The sequence below is a fragment of the Pygocentrus nattereri genome, chromosome 13, assembly GCF_015220715.1.
Source record: "Pygocentrus nattereri isolate fPygNat1 chromosome 13, fPygNat1.pri, whole genome shotgun sequence".
NCBI classification, from domain to species: Eukaryota; Metazoa; Chordata; class Actinopteri; order Characiformes; family Serrasalmidae; genus Pygocentrus; species Pygocentrus nattereri.
Genome location: NC_051223.1, coordinates 30,813,327 through 30,834,105, shown reverse-complemented (window position 1 = coordinate 30,834,105; position 20,779 = coordinate 30,813,327). Strand labels below are relative to the sequence as shown.

The 20,779-nt window shown below is 39.9% G+C and overlaps 2 protein-coding genes across 2 annotated transcripts in view; both read right to left on the bottom strand.

The window, feature by feature from the left end:
• map2k6 (mitogen-activated protein kinase kinase 6) overlaps positions 1-3,036 on the bottom strand; it is a 37,422-nt gene extending 34,386 nt beyond the window's left edge. Inside the window, exon 1 of the mRNA XM_017700828.2 lies at positions 2,571-3,036. Coding sequence (XP_017556317.1) covers positions 2,571-2,727 — 157 coding nt within the window. The 5' untranslated portion in view covers positions 2,728-3,036. The remainder of the gene's footprint in view (positions 1-2,570) is intronic.
• Positions 3,037-4,006: 970 nt separating this feature from the next.
• Positions 4,007-14,389, bottom strand: LOC108429817 (BTB/POZ domain-containing protein 17). Its single transcript, XM_017701842.2, has 3 exons — positions 14,142-14,389; positions 10,512-10,794; positions 4,007-7,158 (listed from the first exon to the last, which is right to left on the bottom strand). Exons 1-3 carry the CDS (start codon positions 14,203-14,205, stop codon positions 6,069-6,071), a joined length of 1,437 nt encoding a protein of 478 aa, XP_017557331.1. The 5' UTR covers positions 14,206-14,389; the 3' UTR covers positions 4,007-6,068.
• Between the last annotated feature and the right edge of the window lie 6,390 nt (positions 14,390-20,779).

The window sequence follows — 20,779 nt, the reverse complement described above, 5'->3', positions numbered from 1 at the left end:
CCCCATATAACTTCACTTATGCTTTGCACAGTGTTAAAATTTCATGATGACCAAACTTATGGAAAAGTTTAAAAATTACTTGAGGGGAAAAAAAAAAAAAAAAAAAATATTGGGCCATTAACGAATACTCAAAAGTAAGAATGTTTTTCCTTCTCCTATAAAGTTAACACAAAATATAAAAATATAACACAAAAAAATATTTTCTGGTGCCACTGCTGTAGCTTCTAGAACCATATGATACCAAAACATTTTTTTGGAAAATGCTACATTTTTAAAATACACATTTGAATCAAAGCAGTTCACTTAATACAAGCATCTGAAAGAAGGTCATCACGCTCAAACCACTCTACTATCTCGTAATACAGCCAAAAACATAATGTGACACAATGTTCCAGCTCTTTTAGGCTAGATGTGTCACAGGATTAATTCTTTTCTTCCCCTCAGATATCCAGTCCAACATTTTCCTAGTACCAGAGTAGTGCCAGCTCTAATAATAATAATAATAATAATAATAATAATAATAATAATAATAATAATAATAATAGAAACCTAACCACTATCTGCAGCTTTTAGGCCTCAGCAGGCTGCTTCCTCTTTCACCTACACTGAAAGTCCTGTAATTCCAGGTAAACCGTGCAGTCACTCATGCTGCCTTCATAAGCAGTCAGAACGATCACAGACAGGATTTTCCAACTGGGGGAGTTCACTCAAACTGTCTTGCTGGAAAGACAAGCGTTACCAAAGTTTCTGAGACGTGACACTTCATCCCAGCATGCACTGCACTGTGACTGTATTCTGTAACCCCTTTATCAACTGACACATGAGTCACCAAGCAAGTGTCTCTCACACCATGAATACCTAAATCCACCTTAATGTGCTATTTCTGATGAATGAACAGCCTGAATCCATTACAAAGACGCACAGAGTGTAAAAACGGAAACTTATGAGAAAAGCCACACAGACTTCCCCTTTCCATAAAGCAATTCCTGGACACTCCCACACTGTCCCTGCACAGGTAGAGGAGCAGGCTTGCCTGCATGCTGGGGGCGGCCCTTAAAACAAACCTTAGATCACAGAGACAGGTGTGTCCCAGTTACGCAACACCACCACCACTCCCTTTCTGACATGGAAGAAAACCTGAGCGCCCCACTAATTCTTGCAAAACTGCTCATCACTGAGCTCGGCCCTTGGCATCTCCACAAAGCTGCGGTCAGTCCCCGAGCTGCAGGACCTGCCACACCAGCTGTTTGTTATATGTCATGGTTTAAGCTGCAAAAGGAGCAGCCTGGTCTACTTCCATTAGGCCCATAGGTGCATGCTCATGCACGGTCTATCACTTCTGCAGAGAAAGCAGGGAAAACTCCCTGCAGTGTAGCTGGGCAAAAGTGCAACAAAAGGCCTTGCTGAACAGCTCGCTTGGCCTGTAGGTGACAATCAAGTTGCAGAAATCTTGCACAAGAAGCAACAGAGGAATCTGTAGCTGGGTGGCAGCTCCGGGCCAGGATTTGGGAGGTCCCAGCTCGAGAACATTTGCTTGGTTTCCTCGAAATGATGGGAGCAACGCACGCTCGCAACAAAAACTATATTTAGCCGTGTTCCTTTTTGCAGCGTGTGGCTACCTATTGCATGGGCCTGCTTACTGCTGGGACAAAGCTCAGGACGGGGCGCCCCAATCATTTTCCATTACGTGCATGGTCGGGCGCAAACGAAACAAAAAAAAAAAACTTCAGTGCAATTTTTCCACCACCCTTAGCTAGCTCACTCCGACATGCCATGCAACCAAGGCTCAGGTCTCTTCCTCTCCCAGCACAGTGGGCACTAACAAAGATCGGTGTTTACTGCATGCATTTTCCATGCAACGAGGTGCAAAGTAACCCTGATGCATTGGATTCTGCAGGACACGATTGCATGCAAAATTCCATTTCATAACAGTCGACTTTATGGGGGATATTATGCATTAACTCGAGCGCGGGGCGACGTTGCCGTTGCACAACCCCCCTCGCATTGCAATGCATTGCGCTCCACTGCTAAGCTAGCTGCTTAGTTACGAGGCTGAAGTTGGCTTCTTATTCGAATTACCCCGTTCCACCTTAAATGGTGCAGCAGTAACATTCTGGCGCCCCAGCTGAAGAATTCTGGCCTCGGGCGCCAGAATGTTACTGCTGCACCATTTAAGGTGGAACGGGGTAATTCGTACAAGAAGCCAACTTTAGCCTCGTTGCTTAGTTCCTGAACAAAGACACCATAATCGATCGTGCACGACTGCAAATAAGCGTCGACTGCACGGACACAAAAAACCGAGGAGAAAGCCGAGGTCGCAGGAACACGGTAGCTCTTTAAAACAGGAAATGCAATGCAATGCAAACCCCCCTCCTTCTTCTCCTCCTCCTCCCTCCCTTCTACTCCACTCCACCTTTTTTCCTTTCCAAACCATCCAAGTTTTAGAGTTGCATTAGCGCGCAAAGCTGAAAAATAAGAGGCTGCGGCGGTGCACGCTGCAAGAAAAGCGTGCAAAGATCAAACGCAGCGCGAGCGCCGTGCAATGCACACGCACGGCGAGCTGTACTCACCTCCTCTGGACACGGACATTTCCCCTTTGCTCTGCTGCGGGGGAGGGGAGGCGCGAAAGACTTTGCCTTGGTTCTCGCTCCCTCCCTCCATTCCTCCCCCTCGCCGCGAGAAAGCGCTCGCCCTTGCAAACAGAGGTGCACGAGCCGCGATCTGCATGCACTCTCGGTGTCGGTACTGTGTCGGTGCTGCTCGCTGCTGCTGCTGGTGCTGTGTGTGTATTCCTGTGTATGTGTGTGTTTGGGGGGGTGAAGGTGCGCGCCGCCGCCTGCACGCAGCGCACAACGCTGTGTCTCTCTTTTAGTTGTTGTTTTTTGTTGTAGTCTTTTTGCACGAAAAGCCCCCCCCCTCCGCGTCAAGTTTCGCGCAGAGAAAACTCGGCGGCGCTCGGCATGATGGACAGAGAAAGAGAGATAAAGAGACACACAGATACAGAGAGAGAACACGCTCTCTTCCTGCAAAAAAAAAAGCTCGCGCAAAGGTTCATGGGAGTTGTAGTGCACCCGGTTTCCTTTTTGAGCGGGGAAGGGAAGGAGGAGGCTACGCCTACTGTGGCGCTTCTGTTCACTTTATTTGAATGCTTGTTTATTTATTCATTTTTATTTATTTAAATAATCAATGAAGAAGCTGAAAAAAATGAATAATTGGAAAGGTTTATTGTAACATTCATTCATATATATATATATATATATATATATATATATATATATATATATATATATATATTTCATTACATACATAATGAAAATATTAAAGTAATGAAACAATATATTTAAATAGGTGAAAACAATTACTATTAGTAGGTTATCTAGGCTAGGAAGTATTTTAATATGTACTAATACACACACACACACACACACACACACACACACACATATATATATATATATATATATATATTATATATATACACACACACACCAATTTTCAAATATATATATCTAAATATGAACATTTGGATTGGAATGACTTTTCTATTGCATAAAACAATTATATGAAGATAAACATTTTACATAGGTTGCAAGTTTTTCATTCTACAGAAAATTACACAATTTCTAGATATAAAGTCAAAATGCCCACTCTTTGCCTTTCTCAGCAGTGTGCTTGGGTTTGTTATCTTGCTGTAGAATGAATTTCTTTCCAATCAAACATTTTCCAGAGGGTACTACATGATGTATATAAAAATCCATTTATATTTATGAGAATTCATGATGCCTTCGATAAATAAATAAATAAATCACCAACTCCAGAATTTATTCACTCTGGATTCTCCACCATGATTGATGGTTAACGAATAGAGTTGAATACCTAAAAACTGAATAAACAAAAATAGGTGATGTCTGACTTTTATACAGTAGAGTGTATATATATATATATATATATATATATATATATATATATATATATATATATATATACATGTATATTGGGTCATTTCTTTTGGTCCATTCATCATGAAATTTGCACATAATGTAAAGGGCAACAGGCATTAGGTATGTTATTAAGTTATAATCAACAAAATACATTAAGATTACAATAGTTAAAATAAAAGGAAAAATGTTGTGACTGCAAGAATTATTACGAGGAATTAGGATCTGTTCTCAGAGCAATGAGGGCTACTGCAATTGCAAAATACCTACAAAGAAGAAATCAATGAAGTTTTATGTGACCTTTTTTAAGCACACTTTAAAATGCTTGCATGAGATTACAAACTTGAAAGTAGTCTGATATAGTGTCGTATTTACAGCAGCACCTATTCACATTAGACTAAGAAACAATGTTCATTGTTCCTGTGTCACTCTGGAAAAGTCTGGAAGCAGTGCAGTGAGGAGTAAATGATAGTTCTGAAGTGGGAGATGTATTATCTGGTTGCTGTACAGAAAACTAGCAGTGCATGAGGCTGTAGTCTTTCTCTAAGGCTGTGATATGGGTGCACTCCATCGCAGGTTGTAGATGTAAAGTCCATTTTAATGCATTAAGACAGCATCTACCTTAATTAGGAAACCAAGTGCAGTCAGTAGACACAATTATCCTTGAATCCTACCCAGTTTTATTCATTAGTTTTATTTATTAGACAGATGGTTGTCGCTGAGTCAACTTTGTCTGATCTTCTGAGAAATTCATGAATTAATTCAAACAGTTCCATAGCTGTATGTTTTTTGATGATTTTTGACTCAAACTGTCATCTTTCATTTGATGGATATCAGTGATTTTATGTGGTGTTCTATGGTGACTTCAGGGGCTTGATGAAAGAGATCTTCACAAGATTCTTGAGAATCCAAGTTGAGTGTCAAGTCTCTGCGGTGCGAATGTCTCGAGTCTCTAAAGTGCAGGTCCAAGTTGAGTCTTGAGTCTTGAGGTCCTGAGTCCTGAGTCAAATCTCAAGTCTCTGAGGTGTGAGTATAAATGGAGTCTTGAGTCCCTCAGATGTAAGTATGAGTTGAGTTTCCAGTCTCTTGGGTGCAAGTCTTGAGTCTCTGGGCTGCGAGTGCGAGTCTGAACTTTTAGAGGTGCGAGTCCAAGTCTCAAGTATCTTGGTTACAAGCCCAAGTCAAGTCCGTCTTGACCGTCACGTCCATTGTGGGTTAAAGTCAAGTCTTGAGTCTCTGGAGTGCATGTCCGAGTCGATCCTCAAGTTTCTAAGTGCAAGTCAAGTCATGACTCTCTAAGGTGTGAGTCCATGTCAAGTCCTATGTCTTTAGTAGAGAATTTCAGTTTAGTCTTGTTATTAGCGGCAGCCGTGGCATTTTACAAACGAAATTTCTCACTAAAAACCTGTCGCGCCCAGCATGAATTCGATAATGATCCTTTCATCATTCAGTCTGAAGGATGGAACCGAAGCTCTGTGGTTAAAGTAAGAGAGTGTCCGATCTTATCCGCAAAGGGCTAGTGTGGCTGCAGATTTGCACTCCCAACAAGCTGGTGAACATCTGATTCTACTCCTTTAATCAGTTGGTCTTAGTCTTCAGACATTCATCAGGTGACCTCCTGCTTTGTTGGAGTGAAAACCTACAGCATCTGCATATAAGATTGGACACCCCTGGAGTAAAGAGTCGAGACGCAAGTCATTTAAGGATGTGTCCTATTTGAGTCACAAGTCTATCAACATGCAACTTGAATGTGACTCAAGTCCAAGTCACTGACTTGAGTTCCCATCTCTGCTTGGTAATAATATGGAGTCATTCACATATGAAAAATTTAGCTTGTGATTGTCACCAATAGCCAAATACTTTCAAACACAAAATTTGAAATCACAAGTGATCGTTTAAGATCTGAATTCTCACGTCATATTCTACACACTGTTGGGTCTTCTGGATTTTGATGCTTTCACTTTTACTTTTTCATGGCAATGAGCATCTGCTCAAGGGGCTTGTTGATGATCATATTCTTTAAAATCTTCCACGTCCTCTTAACATCTGAAGTGAATCCTCATCTTTCATTGGAAGAACATCAGTGCTTTCAGATTAAAACTACTTTTGTGTCTCTGATAGCATCTGCTTTTACTTTTTAATAGCAATGAGTGTCTGATAAAGGGGTTTGATGATGACATGCAGGTACAGGGACCCCTCTGTTAAGTATTCAGAGCTGCGTTGTTGCAGGTCAGCTCCAGCTAGGAAGTCCCCAGCCTCCTCTGTGCTTTGGTGGAAGTTGTAGATGTTTTGCACCACCAGCTGACCCTGCTGCCTGGTGGACACAATCACAGTCTTCTGGAAGCTGACACCTGCAAACTCGGCGCTGGATGTGGTAGGAGTGATGATGATGCGAGGCCGAGCAGCACTCATGGGTGGCTGCACAGGCTGGGACTGGTGCATGGTGCTCTGCTCATTGTACATGGGCCTGAGGCTAACCGGGAGCCAGCGTGGTGAAAACAAAGCATTCCACGTCACCCGCTTTCCTTCGTCATGGCCACTGGGACCCAGCTGGGTCTGAAAGCTGGTGCTGCGGTCATCTCGCACTGGATTGTTGACAACCCAGGATGTACCCCAGGATGCCACTAAATAATTCCGTGGTACAAATAGGCTGCAGTTGACATCGAAGAACTTGGCCAGCTGCATCGGGGAAGCCGAGTGGAACTGGAAGGACAAATAGAGAAGGTCCCGCACCGACTCATGGTAACGTCGCAGGATGGGTGAGTAGCGCTGCAGGCGGAAAAGCTCCTGTGGTGGTATCATGGCATAGCGAACCGCCCGGAGAGCATTTTCAACAGTCAAGCTGTCAGGATCGTTCTGGATCAGCCAGGCTTCCAAGCCCTCAAAAAGCTCCAGCTCACTTTGAAGCACCAGATCAGAGCGCCGCAGCAGTGCCAGGAGCAGCTCTGCACTGACTGATGGCCACTGTGTACTCCGCAGGACAAATGACAGGTTCCATGACAGGAACTGCAAGCAGGTGGTCTTCAGACCCTCATCCCCTGCCACCACAGCATACTCGTACCATCCCACCACATGACCGCTTGCTGAGGCACCAGCCAGGTTCCGGCTCATGTATTCAGTCAGTCCCTGCTGGAGGTCTGAGACACCGTATTTGATAGCCAACTTATGCAGAGCTGTGACTTGGTCCAAGCGCAAGGAGAGTTCGCCACAGTACAGGTACCTGTAGAGAGAGACCAGATAATGTCACTCTAAACGGTGCCTTAGACTATGTTATTTTTCACTCTTAAAAGGACTTCACTTCCACTGTGAAGAAATCCAAGATGGCAAGTTTCTCTACAATTAACCATTTCATATCAAAGTACTTTTCCAATCTTCTGCATTGATCCAATCTTCTGCATCGATGGTTAACCTTCATCTGTGTAAGCGATCCATTTCTGTCTTTAGTTTGAACTAACCCATGCCCTGAAAAGACTTGCACATGCACATCCAAATCAACCCAAATACATTCTAATGAGCAAATATAACAATTAGCAAATTAACAAACAAGTTGCACAACTCTTCATTGCAAACATCAGCTGTCAATGACTGGGCTGAAAGTGAAAAAAGGCCAGATACATTAATGCTTCTGTAGCATTCAAGTTAGCCACTGCTGTCATGCTGCGAACAGTAAATGATTACGGTAATAAGTCGATGGGCGTTCACAGTGGGAAAAATCATACTACATAAATTCTCACCATTCTCATTAAGGTTTTTTAAGGTGTAGTCTTTTTAAGGTGAAATCACCTGCTGCTCAACACACAAAACACTATAGAGATTGTTGTGGACTTCAGGCACAATCCTTTCTCCCGACCCCACCACTCCTTAACATAAATGGCTCTGTGGTTTCCACTGAGGAGCCACTCAAATTCCTGGGCATCATCATATTCAGGAACCTTAAGTGGGAGAGGAACACAATCTCCACAGCCAAGAGAGCCAGCAGAGAATGTTCTTCCTGAGACAGTTGAAGAAATTCAATCTGCCACAGGCCCTGATGATCAAAAGCAATGGTCACATCATCCATAACCGTCTGGTTTGGTTCCTCCACCTCACAAGAATGAACTAAACTCCAGCACATGATCAGGACAGTGGAAAGGATCATCTGATGTAGTCTGCCAATGCTTCAGGACATCTACAACAGCAGAGTGTCAAAGCACAGCAACAAATTTCAGCTGACCCTGCTTGTCCTGGACATCGCTTCTTCCAGCCAAAATAGAAGATTCAAAATAAGCACCACCAGACATGCTAACAGCTTTTTGCCCAGAGGTCTATAGCCTGTTAACCACAGTGGACACCTCACATGCACTCTACAACTTTAATGCATTACAGTAACTCCTCTGTACCATAATGCACAACTGTACACTCTCAGAAAAAAATCGTCACTGGGGCAGGACCCCTCCTGTCACTGGGGTGGCACCCTCAGATGTACATTTCAGTACCTTTAGTCAGGCATACCATAATCAATTGAAATTATATTTTTAAGTTGTATTGACTCCACACACCCTGTCTCGTCTCCACACTCCATGCTACATTAGGATGTAAAGGTACAAAAAATAAAGTTTTCACCTGGAAAAACTTATTTAAGGTACACAATTGGACACATCTTTGTACATTTGTGGCTACATTTACATTGTTTGTACCTTGATAAAAAAATGATGTAAAAAATTTACCTCCACAGGCCCTTTATTTTTAAGAGTGTAGAGAAGTTACATTTCTGCACATATTCATATCATTCTATATTTTATATGTTGTTGGACCTTCATATGAGTACAAATTCTTTTCTGCATATGTACAGTTATTCACATTACTGTTTAACTCCTCCATAGCTTTTTATTATTCATTATTCTTTATTTTTTATTGTATTTGTTGTTTTTTTATTGTAATTTTCCTTTAGATAAATACTTGTTAACAGTCTGTTTGCTTGTCTGGTCGAATTCCTTATAAGTGATTCTGATTCTGAAGGTTTCATGGCCATGAATCTGATATGCAATCCAATCTAAACTCAGGCCATATACAAAAGTGGCTCAGATCTGATTTGAAAGGATCATATTTGTGTGTCCACCCAGCTCTGAAAGCATCACATCTTGTATCATTAAGACAAAAAATCCAAAGGATTCATGCCTTCTATCGATGCAAAATTTTATTTTATTATTACTTTCTTCACATCACTGTGCTAATATCACTGTGGTCATCATCCAGCACCGACAGAGCTGCATCGCCATTGCAAGGATGGACTGTATCGTAAATATTATGCTTTTATTGTTGTTCATGACGCAAGTGGACCATCCCTATGACGTTACTGATACTGTCCACACTAATGACAGATATGGATCATTAATATGAACACGATTCAGAGATCAGACCTAAACAAAAAACAGGAACTGAGCAATAAAGCTTAATTATTGCTGTACCATATCAGGCTCCATTTCAAACTTTAAATTAAATTACGGCCAGTTTTCTACAGCAGGCTTTTTAGTGCAGAGTAAAGGCAGAGTAAAAGTGCAGAACACAGTGAAATTTTCCCTTTTTATACATGACATTTGTATGTATTTGGCTTCTGTTTGGAACACATGCATCATTGTATCATAAGCTGTAACAAAACACTAAAACTTCAGCTTATTCTACAAATATGACATATGAAAAACAAGCACAGTAATATTGCTCCTTGTGCTTTGTTTTGCATATGAGAAGCTAAATCCAATACAGCCGATTCACTTGCAATAAGCAGAGTCTGATTAATCCTATCTTTTGTTGTGACCCTTGCTTTGGACTGGGGGCTGCTTTTCAGCTACTGACCACTAGAGGGACATATTGTGTGTTCCCTTGGCATTCAAGTTTTAAATGCAGAGGTGATATATTTGCATTGAGCTGCAATAAGTCCAGTAAGTCAGTGACTCAGTAGTGGTTCTGTCGCATTAAAGTGTTTGAATGATTTTCATGTCTGAGTATTTCAGAGTTACAAGTTTGCTTCTGCTGCTCTCAGGATGTACAGCGTTTGATCTAGATCAGTGTTTCTCAACTCTGGGCCTGGATTACCCCTGACCTTCGTATACATTATGTCCAAAATTGTCCAGATACCTCTTTCTAATAAGTGAATTCTGCTCATTTAAGGTGCACCCATTGCATTCAGTTGCACACAGATAGCTTCAATAACTTCCTTTAAAAAGCTATGATAATAGAATGGGATATTCTGGAGCAGCCAGTCTCGATGCCCAGTGCCAAGTGTTGGCTACAGTGGTACAAAGCCTTCCAGCACTGAGCTATGGAAGAATGCAATTGTGCTGTCTGGAGTGATGGAGCTCCATCCTACACCTTTGGAATGAGTTGGAGTGGCAATCCAGAACTAATTATCCAACATCAGTAGCTGAGCTCTTGTGGCTGCATACAATCAAACCCTTACAGCAATCTCCCAACATCTAGTGTAAAGCCTTCCCAGAACAGTAGAGGCAAACTTCCTATTAATACCGTGATTTCAGAACAAACACTGGATAAAGGTGTTTACAAACTTTTTGTGTGTGTGTCCAGTCAACAGCTGACCTGATGAACTTCTCGAAGACGGCCACGCAGTCTGAGCTCTCCTGCAGGACCAGTGTGCTGCTGTTGCGGGTCTGCAGCATGCGGCTGAATGTGGAGCTCTGTAGGGACAGAACCAAAGTGTGGGCCTGGATCAGCTTCACCTCATCACCGTCCACCGTCTCCACACGCAGTGAGACGTCACTGCTGTTTCCATGGAGGAGGAGGGTCTCCAGTCGGCCCACCAAACCTTGAGAGTGACTGATCACATTGCTGCCCTCCAGCTCACCCTCCAACTTCAGCAGACCTGCAGGAGAGCAAACAGAGAGATACTGCATGTGTTGATCTGTATGTATGTTCTCATATGTTCATTCACTGACAATAGTAGTGTATTGAATGACCTGATTCATGTGCATTTCACTGTGAATATAAAATATATTACACCATTGTGTCCGTCTTGCTTATTGTGGAAAAATTACTTGGAAAAAATATATATATATATATGTGTGTGTGTGTGTGTGTGTGTGTGTGTGTGTGTGTGTGTGTGTGTGTGTGTGTTGTGTGTTGCACTGGTCTGAGTGGATTAAACACCTCAGTGTCACTGCTGGACTGAGAATAGTCCACCAACCAAAAATATCCAGCCAATAGCATCCTGAGGGCAGCATCCTGTGACCGCTGGTAAGGACTAGAGGATGACCAACACAAACTGTGCAGCAGCAGATGAGCTATCGTCTCTGATTTTACATCTACAAGGTGGACTGACAAGGTAGGAGTGTCTAAGAGAGTGGACAGTGAGTGGACACTGTTTAAAAGCTCCAGCAGCACTGCTGTGTCTGATCCAGTCAGACCAGCACAACACACAGTAACACACCACCACCACATCAGTGTTACTGCAGTGCTGAGATTCACCACCCAAATAGTACATGCTCTGTGAGGCTCCATGGGGTCCTGACCACTGAAGAGCAGGATAAAAGAGGGCTAAAAAAGTATGCAGAGAAACAGTTGGACTACAGTCTGTAATTGTAGAACTACAAAGCGCACCTATATAGTAAGTGGAGCTGATAAAATGTATTATATGTATTATATAAATTAATACATTCATATAAATACCTAATTGAAATGTAATGGACAAGCAATTACTTTATATGATTACTATATTACAGCAGGACTGACAACACATTGAATGTTAATGGTTTATTTACAAAGTCTAGTCATGTTGAAGAGCAGGTGCAGTGCTGTTTGGCTAGATTTGAATATATATATATATATATATATATATATATATATATATATATATATATATATACATTTATGTCTGTGGGTTGTAGTGAGGACGTGATGTACTGTTCCTCTTTTTCATTGTTAAAATTACATGCTGGAGCGTTGTTACACCAGCACTTCCCTTTCTGTCTGAAAACAAGCTTGGGTAAACATCTCTGCACAGTCTGAGCAGCTAGATCGACCTCCTCCCTCTGTTGAACTGGTGAGGATCAGATTTCAAAGTCCTGGCATGACACTGAACATTATATCATAGCAAAGCCCACTCAGATCAATTCTCAGACACTTATTGTTAGGCCTCCATTATATGGTGTGCATATTTGTGTGTGTGTGTGTGTGTGTGTGTGTGTGTGTGTGTGTGTGTGTGTGTGTGTCTGTGTGTGAGCACATGGTCACACGCCCATGTGAATAAACCATATCTTGTGCCCTAGTTGCAATTTCCTTGTTACTTATAACCACATGATCATGACCCTTAATGTGAGTCATACATGAAGCATCAGCAGCCAGGAAACATGAATCACAAGACGAAACATTGATTTGAAGTTGCTCAATGAAGTTTTGCATGCTTAAAGAAGGGTATTTAAAGCTACACTATGTAGGATTTGGGCCCTCTCTGGTTAAAACGTGTAATTGCACAGAACATGTGCAAGAAAATTTTTCAGCGTGGGTTGTGCTTTGGACCCCGTCCCCAAGCAGATGAATCTGATGATTGCAAGCATAATGAAAGAGTATTCAAATAGAATTCAGTTAAAACTTGGTGAAGGACCTGTCTTCCAAGGATGTGAGGGAAGTATCTATCATTATCATATTTTATCAGTATGTGTGAAGGTCTGAAAACTCATGCAAACGCCAGCCAGACACCTCTGACTTTTAAATATTATTTCAAACTTTACAGCTTTGTTCTTACTTAGAAAAAGCTTCCATCATCTTCCTACTAATTAAATAAGTCATTTAATATATTTTACAGCAATATTTCTTTTTATAATTTCAAACCTTTTCCAAACTTTAATATGATTGAGTCCAGTAATGTTTGAGCATGACAGCCCACTTTTGGATGCTCATCTGAAAGGAGAGCTACTCTGATTTTTCAAAATTTCTGCTTGATTTATGGGTTGAGATGTAAAGAAAGTCATTCAGAGTGGTTTCATGCAAAACGGTTATAGATTATATTATATTATATATTATAAAAAATTATATTATATTATAGAGAAACTTTAAGACTCTGATTTCTGTACAGTGGTGGTTATAGAAACCAGCAGTAGCCAGATCTGCCATGCAAATATTACCATTGCCATGCAAATATTACAATCCAGAACAACCAGGGAATAGAGCCGAAATAAATAGAGCCCAAAAATAAATAAATAATGAAATAACAATAAAGGTGTCAAAATTTTTTCCAGTTTTCTATTTTCCACATCATTTTAGCACACCGGTTGCCCCTTTCATTGTGTGCAAATTACATGATGAATGGACCAATAGAAATTGCTTGGAAGAAAAGCTCTACATGTTAACTTACATGAAAAGTTAAGAACATTTTGGCCTTCTTCTGTAAAGTTGCCTTTTTGTAGATTTTCTTTTGGGACGATTCAATTATGTCTTTGGACCAAGTGCATGTAAGTACCTGCTAGGAGTTAAAGTACAAAAATATTTTAATGCAAAGTCATACTTCAAACGTGTAATAAAACAATATATCAGGCATCAAACAATGTATTACCATAGCCATTTAGTATGAACACTTTCTGTGAGGGAGCTTTTGGAGGGATTACACACTTCAGACATCTGATTCCCATCACCATCACTGAATTTCTTTAGAATGGAACATTTCACATCAAACCAATCTGAATGACTTTGATTATATCGGAACGATTCATTTTTGCTGGAATTTAGAAAAAGTGGACATGGAATTCTTCTTTAAGTGAAGAGCTTCAGTCAAGAACACCAGCATTTAAAAGTAACACAAAATGCATGACAGATATATTTAGCAAAATTAAAAATACATTGCCTTTAAACGTGACTTTGCAACTTGCAAAAGCATTCCATGTAAAAGCATTCCATGTAAAACATTCTGAACTCTTTCCTCTATTGTGTTGTGTGTTGTTATTACTGAGCTGTTCTGGACTTTTCCCGAACATGAGCTGAACATGAGCTGTTTAAAAATCTCCGGCAGTGTCCCTTTGAACCCCCCCACCCACTGCAGGACCCTCTGTCTGCTCCAGCCGTGACCCTGCACACTGAGCTTTTTTCTGTGCTGGTGATCCCCAGTCAAACTTAACATTTCTGAAGCTCTTTGCTCCATTTCTCTCTGCCAAGTCTCAACACTTCTACTTACTAAAGCCCAGCTGCTGCTGTCTCTGTGCCCAGACCAAGATACCTTACCTCCACTTAATGGCCTGATGTGGAGCCAGACAGCCAGCAACAGGTACAATGCACCGGTCATCATTTTCCCCTGGTAGTGGACGCAGTTCACTTTCCCTTTTCTCCTGTTTTTCAGGTCCTTCCCTCTTTTCCCCTCTCTCTCTCTCTCTCTCTCTCTCTCTATCCCAGTCCTGCTTGTTTAATTCTCTTGTTGAATTTTCTCTCTCCTCCTCCTTTGCCGTTCGTCCAGCTCTCTTGCTGTAACTGGCCTCCACTCTCTGGTGAACAGTGCGTTCTGCCTGCTATGTAGGTTAGTGATTCTTCTGGGTCAGTCCCATCAGCACTGAACCCCAATCGATCAGCGGACGTGAGGTGGGAAAGGGGGTGGTTACCATGGCGACAGCTTTGATTCAGAGTTTTCTGCTTTCAATGTTGTATGGCATTGATTTGGGGGAGCCGTGCTTACCATCACAGGTCATGGTGTATGTGTGTGTGTATATGTGTGTGAGTGTATGTGCATGAGTGTATGTGTGTGTGTGTGTGTGTCTGTGTGTGTGTGTGTGTGTGTCTGTGTGTGTGTGCATGTGTGCACGTGTTCATGTTTGCAAGCATGAAAGTGTGTCAGTTTACTGTCGATAGATTGCCACTTACACTACCATACCAAAAGTTTGGAATGTTAGTGTTTTTGGTAATGTAACATTTTTTTCTGCAGATACATGTACATAATTCAGCTTCAGAGATTTCAGTTCATTTACTGGAAGCTGTAAAAATGGATACAATATTAATGTGTCCAGAATGATGAACAGTCCTGTTAAGGAAATCTTTACACACTAAATGAAGGCTTTTTACCCCTTCTCTGTTTTTGGCAGCAGTATCTCAAGATGACTTATTTTCTGAAAAAATGAAGACTTATTATGTCACTGTAATGGTATTTATTCTTGAAATAATGATTTAGAATATCGAAATAACAACATATTTTCTCAAATTTTGTATTTAAACTACTACTTTGTATTTAACTACTATTTCTCAAAATATGAGCTTAATAACTAGAAATAACATTTCTTGAAATTTTGCCATAATATCTCAAAACAAAGATTTATTTTCTCAAATTTGTATTTCATATCACAAAATAATCACTTATTGCTCAAAATATAAGTCTCAATAATTAAATATTAAGAAATTAATAATTTCCTTGAAATGTGTACTTAGAATCTCAAAATAATCACCTACTTTCTTTAGATTAACACAGAATTTTGACATTCTATGTCAAAATAATGAGTCATTAAATTACAAGAAATGATTTTGGGATAGAAAGACTTTTAACATACAACAAGTCATTTCTTTAACATCATGTCATAATTTAGAAAAAAACAAGTGAATTAAGAATAAGCTAGAATGAAACAATATCCAGAAGACAGCCTTTAATTTTGAAAGTGGTGATCAAACCTCGAGGCAGATAACATGGCTGGATTTTACTACAGACAAATAATAAACTTCTTGGAATTTCCAAAAAAACACTTGAACTATAGAATCAAAACTCAAAAGATTTCATAATATTTCAATCTGCACTGTTTAAGTCATCATTGAAAACATAGCAGTGCTGATTAAAGTTCTTCCTGTATTAAACTTCTGAACTGTATAATGTATTAAAACTGATCTCAGACTTTTATTTTTTCTGTTTTATTCATGCAGAACATAATGTACATAATAGATTCCAGTCTTGTCCAGCTAAGCTTACAGTTGATTAGAGTCAGGTGAACTCATTCAACTACACATGCTGTTCCTCAACATGCTATTTTCATACTGTACATTCAGTGGCTCGAGTGGAGAGCTGGAGAGTCCTATTACAGCCTGGGCTGTCCACACAGAATGACCTACCAGAGCTGTTTGTGATGCTGTAAATCAATTGCATCTTATTTTCCTCCTAACAAGGAATGGATTATTATACACCCCATCAAACTGCATTGTGCAAACTGCAATTACACATATTATCACACAACTGCTTCAAACCGCAATGCATTATCTATAATAATGTATAAAGTAGATCACATTTCTAGTAATAGTAATAGCAGCATCTTTAAGTCTGGACTGCCTTAATAAGGAATTTAATAAGGAATATTACAGAGCAGCCAATCAAAACAGATATCATTTGCACATATCTTAAAGGCACAAAGGATAAAGAGAGATTGTAAAATGCTTAGGTAAAAAATAAAATGGCTTTTTGCACTGTAGCTGCAGGGCTAATGTAGTGGAAGCTTATACCCCACCAACTGCATGGCGATTTCACACATCACCACACACTTGCCTCAAACTGCATTATATTATCTATAAAAATTTATAAAAGTATGACACATTTCCAAAACAGCTGTAGCAGAATCTTAAAGCCTGAATTTTGTCTGTACTTTTGTTCATTTTTTATAGACAGCAGTATGTCATACAGTGTCAGAGACCACATAAGCAAATCTATTAGGTATTTCTTAAACATCCCATATTATGAAAAGCCAGGTTTTCCTCTCTTTTTTTGAAATAAAGGAGTTTTTTGCAGTTCTAAACACTGCTAAAGTTTCAGTGTACCCCAGTCCATACACTCTATAAATAGGAAAAGTAAGCTGAAAAACAGCCCATTTTGCACCAGTTGTTGTTGTGATGTCACAAAATATAACCTGTTTACATACATCTGCCTATTCAGCCTACAGCAGTTTAGCTCCACCCATTCAAACTGAAGCTATAATGAATGTTTCAGCATGGACTGTTTTCTGAATGAGGCACAACACAGGGCAGCCAATCAGAACACAGGGTATGTACATGTATTTTAAAGGCACAATAACAAAAACAGCCTGTTTTATTTCAAGGGATAAAGAGAAATTGGAAAACAGTCATGTAAAAAGTGATATGGCTTTTTGCATTGTAGCTGCAAGGCTAATGTAGCTAACAAGTAATGGAAACTTAAATCCCACCAATTAGCATCATATAAACTGCAAACCTGAATCAGCACATACTTGCTATTATTAAAGTTATTAAAGGGCCTACATCCTACAGTTTTCTTTTCTTTTCTTTTCTTTTTTTATATATTGGTCCACTTTGTTTATGTACCGAACACAGCAAACGTACAATTGTGACAATTATATATATATATTTTTGCCAAAGTACCACGTTCATTCTTTTCTCCAGACTCTCTTTCTAGACACTGTGGTTATGTCACTTGTTTACTGCCAGCCAAGGGATCAGAGAAATGTGCTGAGTCGGAGACGGGCAGGACCTTGGCTGTGTCACGAGGTAACAAAGCACAAATACACTGAGTGAGTGAGAGAGAAAGAGAGAGAGAGAGAGAGAGAGAGAGAAAGAGAGAGAGAGAGAGAGAGAGAGAGAGAGAGAGAGAGAGAGAGAGAGAGAGAGAGAGAGAGAGAGAGAGAAAGAGAGAGAGAGAGAGAGAGAGAGAGAGAGAAAGAGAGAGAGAGAGAGAGAGAGAGAGAGAGAGAGAGAGAGAGAGAGAGAATGCTTTCTGAGAGGTAAATTATTTACTTGAGGAGGATCTTCCTGGCCTCTATCAAGCACAGGCAGATCCTAATCTGAACAGACTGATTTGAGTGGATTAGATGGCAGCCTCTGCGCTGCAGCAGAACTTGTCAATGTGTGAATATATGAGCATTGATTTGGTTTTAATTGGCAGGCAAAGTCCCAGCCTGCAGCTGACGTGGCTGCCAAACCCAGCTCCAGACAAAGGTTCATGGCTTGATATCATTTCATTTGTACACCATGCAGCATTAGTGACTGCAATTTGTGCCACTGCCATTCAAAAGTTTGAGATCAGTGTTCTCAAGACATATAAAACAGATTTTGTTGCAGATATTGTATAAAAACAATCTACATGCCTAGACCTACATGCATATATGTGTGTGCATGCATGCAATATGTATGCAGTATTTATTTATTATTACTTTATTACGGCCATGTATCTAAACTAGTATCTATACTCACTGTCTGTTTTACCAGCTGCATTTACTTTATAGGAGCACTTTGTAGTTCTACAATTACAGAACGTGTTTCTCTGATACTTTGTTAGCCCCTTTTTACCCTGTTCCTCAGTGGTCAGGCCCCCATGGACCCTCACACAGCAGGTATTATTTGGGTGGTGGATCATTCTGAGAACTGCAGTGGCACTGATGTGGTGGTGCTGTGTTAGTGTGTGTTGCACTGTTCTGAGTGGATCAGACACAACAGTGCTGCTGGAGTTTTTAAAGAATAGTCCACCAACCAAATATTATCCAGCCAAAAATGTCCTGTGGGCAGCGTCCTGTGAGCACTGATGAAGGACTAAAGGATGACTAGCACAAACTGTGCAGCAGCAGATGAGCTATCATCTCTGACTTTATATCTACAGGGTGAAGCGACAACGCAGGTGTGTCTAATAGAGTGGACAGTAAGTGGACACAGTGTTTAAAAACTCCAGCAGCACTGCTGTGTCTGATCCACTCAGATCAGCACAACACACACTAAGACACCACCACCATGTCAGTGTTACTGCAGTGCTGAGAATGATCCACCACCCAAATAGTTCCTGCTCTGTGAGGGTCCAAGGGGGCCTTGACCACTGAAGAACAGGGTAAAAGGGTGTAACAAAGTATGCAGAGAAACAGATGGACTACAGTCTGTAATTGTAGCACTACAAAGTTCACCTATGTGGTAAGTGGAGCTGATAAAATGAACAATGAGCGTATGTACATAATATATCATATAGAAGTTTGAATACCCCTGTCATCTTATTTAAATCCACAGATTTAGTCTTTTGTATAATATACCAAAACCTATAGGAAAAGTCCAGACCTTTGAATGGTATAGCGCAGTAAAATCACCTGATCTGAATTAATCCTTGCAGTGATCATTTAAGTCCAGCTCACTCCATGTAGAAGTTGACCGGTTGACTCTGGATAGTGTGAGTTAATTCAGCCTGGGTGATTTTTCTGTGATGGACAGTGGATATAGTATTAGTCAGTATGATCGAGTCGTGGGTGTTGCCATAGTAACTCTGCGGGATGCGGTGACCAGAGCTGGTGAAGCTGTAAGTTTGCTCCAGGCAAGAGGACATTTTAATTACACTGAACAAAATAGGGCATCAATCATGTCCCTGCTCGGACATGCCCTACATATCTGCATATCCACACTAACAACCATGCAGAGATTTCCAATTGTGCTTTTGATGATCACATTTTTGGTAATCATGTTTTTGCTTATGTAACAAAAGAAGAACTGTCTGCTTTTGACTGGCCTTTGGTTTATTGCCCACCACCAGAGAGAGTTTTTAAGTAGTTCGCTAAATATAGACTCAGAGATTTTATTCACAAGACTCAATCAGCTGCCTCAGCCAGTATATAGTGGTTAGTGCTGATCTGCCTGTAATAGTATTGACTGATGCTCATGAGGGTGTGATAGAGTAACTCAGTACATCTCATGTCATTCAGTCACTCACGCATTTAGTCATGCTGCAAAAAACATCTTAAATCTATGCAGTGTATATTTATCATTTTGAAATTGTTTTAAGAACTTTTTGCTAACCTATTGTAATTTATCTATATGCAATAATTGGTCTTATAATAATAATGATTAGAATTACAATTTTTATTTATATAGCACTTTTCTGTGCTTTACAGACAGGTGATAAATCTTAACCTTAATGCAAGAAATTAAATAAGTATTAATTCATACATTTTTATTTGTTTTTACATTTTAGATGCTTCTTAAATGAGCACTAAACTTGACAGAACTTGACTAATAAAAGGTGAATTTAGCTCCATAGTTTAGAAGCAGAATAACTGAAAGAGTCTCCATGTGTTTTGTACGAGTTTTAAGGGATGTATTGTTTTCTTAGGAAGTTCATTAAGAAGAAGAACATTACAGTGATCAACTCTGCTTGTAACAAATGCATCAAAAAGTTCCTCAATAATATAAATATTCTCAATGTGAGATTATTGCTATATTTCTAAGCATTTTCACATGTTTTTAATTAATTTTATCAAGCATTACTTTATAAAATGAGTGATTTTCTGTGATTAATAAAATAATATATAGTATATAGATAAAATAAGTAAATACTTCATTAAAAAGAGTGTTAATAGGCTATAATAAGTCATCAATAACTCAACAACAATGCCATGATCAGCAATGTTAGTCTATAGATTTAAATCCTCACATTTAAGATTATTTAAAGGAGAATTTTGCAAATGTCCTGCATTATTAAGATGGTGAGATGTAAGCATTGTCACTCAGAGTAGTTTGATTTGAAATGAATCTGAATGTGTTTTGTGTTTTTTTAACCCGGTCTTAACCTACAGGAGCAATGAAATACTCCTCACTTTATAAAGTTGTTTTTTATAAAAGCTGTGTTTCTTTTCTAAAACTGTAAGCGTTTCTGTTTGGCTATAGAAGTTAAGATTTAACCTTTAGGTTCAGAAAATTAAGTTTAATATTAGAGTTTAGCTTAGAAAACCCTTATTGCATATAAACTGCCACGAAGATCTCCATGGTGGGATGGCCCTAGTATCGGGTCATGCTGGTCAGGTGGGATGGTTTGTTTCTTTCATCTAAAAACCCTATTTTAAAATGTCCTGTTTAGCTGGTCAATCTGGGTTCTAAGTTATGCTAACAAAATAGTTCTGCTGTAA